Raw genomic sequence first — 5919 nt, 5'->3', positions numbered from 1 at the left:
GAGCAGTGAGGGTCAGCCAGGCCCCGCCCAGAGGCACAGCTGCGCTTGGAAAAGTGAGGGGCTGCTGGAAGGGCCCTGCTGTGGGGAGGGGGGTAGAGAGGGGACTAGACTGGGGGAGGGCTGGAGGAGGGTGGGGGGAGGCTAGAGGAGGGGCAGGGGGAGGCTAGAGGAGGGGTGGGAGGGAGGTTAGGGAAGGGGGGAGGCTAGAGGAGGGGTGTGGGGGGGAAGGCTAGAGGAGGGTGGGGGGAGAGGCTACAGGAGGGTCGGGGAGGGGGAATAGCTTTAGGAGGGGCCGGCTGGTCCCAGCGGGTTGGGAGGATGGGGTGACCCCACCCTGCTGGAGCAGAGGCAGCATGGCTGGGCTGCCCGGCCTGGTTCCAGGCTCCCAGGCTCTTAGGCCCAGCCCTGTGGCTTCCTGGCTGTGTGACCTTGGGTGAGGCACATGACCTCTCTGAGCCTGGATTTCCTGAGGCAATTAAATGAGAAGCTCAGGGTGTGAGGACCGCAGCAGATGTGGTCCACCTCTCACCACAGCCTGTGGCAAGAGCATCGTGAGGTTCATGTTCCCAACGGGGCCCTACCTGGGCCTCGGGGTGTCCGCAGAGCTCCCTGGCATGTCGCCAAGCGTGTGTTCCGACTGGGATGGGCCGCTCACCGGTGTCACGCATGGTCTGTGACCCAGGAAACGTCGGGGATTTCTGTCATGATGGGGTGGCCTCAGGGCTGGCAGGCCTGCGGGGACCCTTCTTCCGGGGGAAGGTCTGAGCCCCACGGTGGCCTTGCCAGGCCGCAGGGCACACAGCTCTGGCTCCTTGGGAAGAGCCCTGGGTGCTGGGCGGAGCTCCGAGTTCCAGAGTGCCGCCCACGGGCCGTGTGACGCTGGGGTGTCCGCAGCCTCTGCAGGAAGGAGGTGACCGTGCGCGTCCCCGGTGCCCCGAACACATGCCCTCCCCTCCGTGCGAGGACAGGAGGATGTGTGCGCGCATCGGCGGTCGCGGGCTGCCCCTCGGTGAGATCCTGCCAGGAGCAGGGGGTTCGTCCGTATGGGTCTCATGTTCCGGAAGCCTCCACGGGTTGGTCCAGGTCACAGAGTGAAGTCAGAGATCCGTGCCCCTTAGCAAACACCCTCTGGCTACGAGATGCCGGCAGAAATACCGTTAATGCCTCCTGTGGCCGTTACTCAGGGAGCCACAGGACAGGCCGCTCCGTGGCTGCCACGGGGCTCCTCCTGCTAACTGTTCAGGGATTTTGCATGCTGGGCCTTAAACCCAGCCACTACTGCGAACCAAGTGAACTTGGGATGAAATAAATTATATTTAAAGCAAAGGTGCTAAGTACTCAACACCCAGCCCTTCCTAGCTCCTTCGTTACATTTTCCATCACCCACGCTCATGCGGTTATGACACCGACCGCACCTGTGCAGGAGGAACGTTCTAGGGCCCGCCGCCCCTGGAACTCTCTGCCCAGCTCTGCACTCAATGACATCATGATAGTGGCTTGCACCTGGGGGTGGTCTGCATCTTCACACCATGCAGGGAGGCCTGAGGGGTCTGGGAGCCTGAGTGAGGGTGCAGTCAGGAGGGGCTTCCTGGAGGAGCTGAGACCCCAGGACAGGGCTGAGGAGTGAGCGGGAGTTTCCTGGGCACATGAGGAGGGGCTGACCTGTGGAAGAGGGGGCGAGGGCACAGATGTGCTTATTCCCATTTTACAGAATCATAACTGAGGTCGAGTCACACAGCACCTTCGGGCAGGGATGGAGCGGGGTGGGAATCCTGGTGTGTCCGGCTCCTGGGCTGGAGGTGTTTCAGGACGCTGTCCAGGGGGTAATATAGGCAAGACCCCCAGCAAAGCATATAGGATCCCCCCCCCCCCACGCCACAAAAGTGGCGCCCTCTCAAGAGCATTTCCTGGGGAGGCCGGGGCACGCCGGGAGAGGCTGAGCCTGATGAGGCCACCCCACCCCTCTCCAAAGGCACCGCGCCCTGGGCTTCCTTCCTGCCGGCTCGGGGAAGGCGCTTGGCGGTGCCTGACCTTGGCCGGCACCTGGGGGTCAGGCCGCTCCCCGCCCGGGGGACCTTCAGGAGCCAGGGGAATGGGCCCAGGCTCAGAAAGCCGGCTCAGGCCACCTCGGCTCCTTGTGGCCTGGCCGGCAGTGGACCCTCATCAAGGGATTCCTCATCTGACCCTTGCCCAGCCCTCCCGAGTCCTCAGGGAGCCAAGTTCTGCTCTTGTCCCGCAGATGAGGCTGGGGGTCCCTGCCAGCCCCTAGGGCTTTCCCTTACCCCCAGTGGTCCCAGACTCGGGAGGCATGTGACAAATCCAGGCCCCCGGGCCCCGGGCCACTAAGCCTACCCGAGGAAGGCAGTTCCCAGCTCTGACAAACACCCGGGGGAGTTGCCAAGGCCTGCAGGGCTGGGACCCCTGGTAGCCTCCCCCGTACTCTCTCCTCACCCCTCCCTGCCTGCCCTGCCCCTGGTTGGGCTCCCGTATACAGCAGGAATGCAGGACCGCGTGTCATCAGGTTGAGAACTCTGCAGGCTCACCCCGACTCATCCCTACGCAGGGCTGGTGCTGGGGACCTGTGGACAGGCCCCTCCCCGGCTCCTCCCTCCTCCCTGCACGCTGCTCGGCCTGCCCCTGTCCTGCTGCTGCTCCACCACTGGGGGTGGGTGTTTCCGTGGCCACGTGACGTGGACGTCTGTGCAGCATTGCTCACTCAGTTCCCCGGGCATCCTGGCACTGAGTGACGGTGAGCTGCCTGGGACCCCCAGTTGGGGTCTGTGGCTCCTCAGGTGTCCCCAGGCTCCACCACTGTCCCCCGCGCCCTGGCTTGGGGGGGACTCCCGGGCACGGGACGCACATTCGGCCCTCAGCACCGCGCTCCCCACCTTCCCAGCCTCTCCCCTCCTCTCCCTCCTGCATATCCCCTACGTGACCCCTCCCAAGGGTCCTTGAACCCCTCGCTGTTGGGATCCTTTCCTTCTCTGCGGGACCACCTGTCCAGGGCCCCAGACCTCCCCGTGCTCGGTCCACAGAGGACAGTGCTGAGAAGGCAGGAGGCCTGCACAACACCACCTTGGGGCCCTGAGGGTCCCCGTTCACCACCATGCATGTCACCTGCCCAGCCCGCTCCCAGGGGCCTGGGGCCTGGCAGCCCTGGGTGTTGAGCGTGAGACTGCTTCTCCTCTAGCCTCCTGTCCGCATCTGACGGCCCTGCAGGAATTGGGGAGGTTGTGATGCGGCCCCAGAAGTGGGGGTGCTTGCGTCCGATGACGGTTCTGTGTCCCCGTGGGCTGGCCGGGGCTCCTGGGCACACCGGGTCCACGCCGTGTGGATGGTTCGTTTCTGGCGTTTCCGGCAGGACCCCTTCCAGTCTGCAGGTTCAAGATCGCAGCGGGCAGCTGCTGGCTTCTTCCAGCCAGAGACTGGGTCAGTGGGGTGTCTGTGTGTCTGTGCGGGGGGCCTGTATGTCTGTCTCTGTGTGTGCACGTGTGCACATGTGCCCTGAGCACGCTGCACCCGGACCCAACGAGGAGGGCCACCTGTGACCCAGCACGAGACAGAGGGAGTCCTGAGCCCTGTCCAGTGGACCGTGGTGGCATCAGGCCTGCTCCCCACCCTCCACCCCTGCCCCACAATGCGCTGATCTCTGCGAAGCCGTGACTGGTGAGGGCTGACGTGTGCGCTTCCCGCCGCGCGCCCGACGTCTTCACTCCCACTCCTCTCGGGATCTTCACGACGCTTAGCACGAGTAGTTTAGTGTCAGAGTCCAGGAAAATGCATCTGGGGCCAGAATTGGGGAGGTCATATAAGATGCCCCATCGGAACCCCTTCGAGGTACACATCAGCGGCACTTAGTAGGTTCACCGCGTCGTGTGGCCACCACCCGAGCTGGTTCTGGAACATTTGCACCCCCACCCCGCAAAGGGTGATGCTGGCACCCCAGCCCTGTCCCCCCAGCGCCTGCAGCCGCGCACCTGTTCCCGGTCGTGGCCTGTTCTGGATGCTTCCTAGCAGCGGAGCCACAGCATGTGCCTTCTGGGTCTGGCCTCCTTGACTCCGCCTCCCGCCGTGCGTCCTCTGCGTTCCCCGGCAGGTCGGGACTCCACGGCCGCTTGTGGCCGCTCGACAGCCCCTCCGTGGGCGCGTGCCACGTTTTGTGGATCCATTCGTGCCTCCGTGGGCAGTTACGTCGTTTCCTCGGTGAACAACGTGGCCGTGAACACGGGCGGGCAAGGACCCGTTTGAGCCCTGTTCGGTGGGTCCCTTCCCGGGTCTCTTCTTCTGTGCTTGGTGACGTGCCCCGCCGAGTGGGAACGGCAGGGACGCAGAGGGAATCAGGGACCTGGAAGGCCCCGGGCACGCAGCGAGAGCCCCCTGCGACCCGACGCCGACTCTGCCCCCCGACAGCCCAGTGCAGAGCCACTGCTCACCGCTCCTCCCTGGGTCTCCCCCTTTGTTTGCAGAGGCACCTGTCGCCCGAGGAGTTCCAGGAAGTGTTTGGGATGAGCGTGGACGAGTTCGACCGCCTGGCGCTCTGGAAGAGGAACGACCTCAAGAAGAAAGCCCTGTTGTTTTGACGGCCGCCAGCCGCAGGGCGGGGACAGCCGGCGAGAGGCGCAGAACCCCCTCCTTCCGCACCGGGCTCTGGCTTCTCTGTGTCCCCGGGGGCGGGCGGTGGGCCCCCGGCGAGGGCTGGGCAGGAGGGCTGGGGCGGGAGGAGTTTCCAGAGCAGGTGCGGCCTCTAGATCCCGCCAGCAGCGCCCCTGCCCCAGCCCCGAGCCCAGCCGCCTTGCTTCTCGCTGCTCCTGTAACCGCTGCTGCTTGGCCTCACGGAGGTGCTGCGAAGATGCTCCAAGGGCTCGAGGGACATTTATGTGACCGAGCAGCCCCCCTTCCCGACCCCTGCGTCCGGTGCCCCAACCCGCGTGATGGGCCCTTGGGGGGCAACACACAGAGGTGCCTGGGACTTGGGGTTCGAGGAGGTCCGTCAATGACAGACGCTGACACAACACAATCACGGGTGGATGGGCACCTGCTCCCCACCCCCTCCCCACCTGCTCGGCCCTGGGGAGGCACAGCCCTGCACGCAGACAGGCCCGGCCCGGCCAGGGAGCGCGGTGCGGAGCCCCCAGGGCTGCTCGCAGCGAAGCGTGGGGTGCATGCGTTTTGCAGCCGTTTGTGACGAGTCTGTTTTTAGGACGACCGTCCGCCGGACAGGGTACCTTCTGCCGGGGCCCTCCACGCACTGCATTTTTCTCCCAAATCACCCCCTAGATGCCTCAATGATATCTTTAAAGTAACACAGAAGTTTTTATTTTATTAAAAAGCATAGCCTACTTAAAGATAAGATGACATACGTAGAGTTCCATCGTGCGGTCCGCGGAAGGGGGCGCCGCCAGCCGCACGCCCCGCTGTGCCGACCTGTGTGGTTCCGCTTCTCCGTGCGCTCCGAGCGCACGCGGCTCCTAGTCTGTCTTATTTTTGCTTTTCTTTTTTCACCTGCCACACAGGTGCCCTTCAGGGCAGCCCTCGGCCATGCTGTTTGTACGGACGCGTGATGCAGAGCCACCACTGTTTGCCTGGCTGTTATTTTCCGCATCCAGGAGAGGAAACGTTCGCCTCTGATGGCCAAAGCCCTGGAACAAAGGGTTTCCACGCGCCCAGCCGAGTACCCAGCGTAGCTCCTGGTGTGTCCTTTTGTGACGGGGACAGCGGTGCCCGCCTCAGCCTGGTGCATGCCCCGGGACCGGCACCGGCCGCTGGGGACGGAGGAGGGGGATGCCCCTCTTTTCTGACCTGCGAGCTGGGCAGAGGGTCCTGCAGCCTGGCCTGGTCGGGCCCCCCCCCCCCCCCCCGCTGGAAGGCGTCCGAGTTTGTAACCAGGCTCAGGTCAGGGCCTGGTGCCTGTCAGGCGGC

At 64.7% G+C, this 5919-nt stretch overlaps 1 protein-coding gene across 25 annotated transcripts in view; it reads left to right on the top strand.

Annotated features, from left to right (window-relative positions):
• ABLIM2 (actin binding LIM protein family member 2) overlaps positions 1 to 5904 on the top strand; it is a 129806-nt gene extending 123902 nt beyond the window's left edge. For 13 of the 25 annotated variants that reach the window (XM_029949026.1, XM_029949130.1, XM_029949099.1 and 10 more), the window contains one exon: positions 4467 to 5903. In XM_029949026.1, coding sequence (XP_029804886.1) covers positions 4467 to 4580 — 114 coding nt within the window. In that variant the 3' untranslated portion in view covers positions 4581 to 5903. Of the gene's footprint in view, positions 1 to 4466 lie in introns of all 25 variants that reach the window. The other 12 variants (XM_029949155.1, XM_029949167.1, XM_029949114.1 and 9 more) reach the window with 4 other exon arrangements.
• Positions 5905 to 5919: the final 15 nt, after the last annotated feature.

This window comes from Suricata suricatta, chromosome 1, assembly GCF_006229205.1.
Source record: "Suricata suricatta isolate VVHF042 chromosome 1, meerkat_22Aug2017_6uvM2_HiC, whole genome shotgun sequence".
Taxonomy (NCBI): Eukaryota; Metazoa; Chordata; class Mammalia; order Carnivora; family Herpestidae; genus Suricata; species Suricata suricatta.
This window is presented reverse-complemented; position numbering and strand designations above follow the sequence as displayed.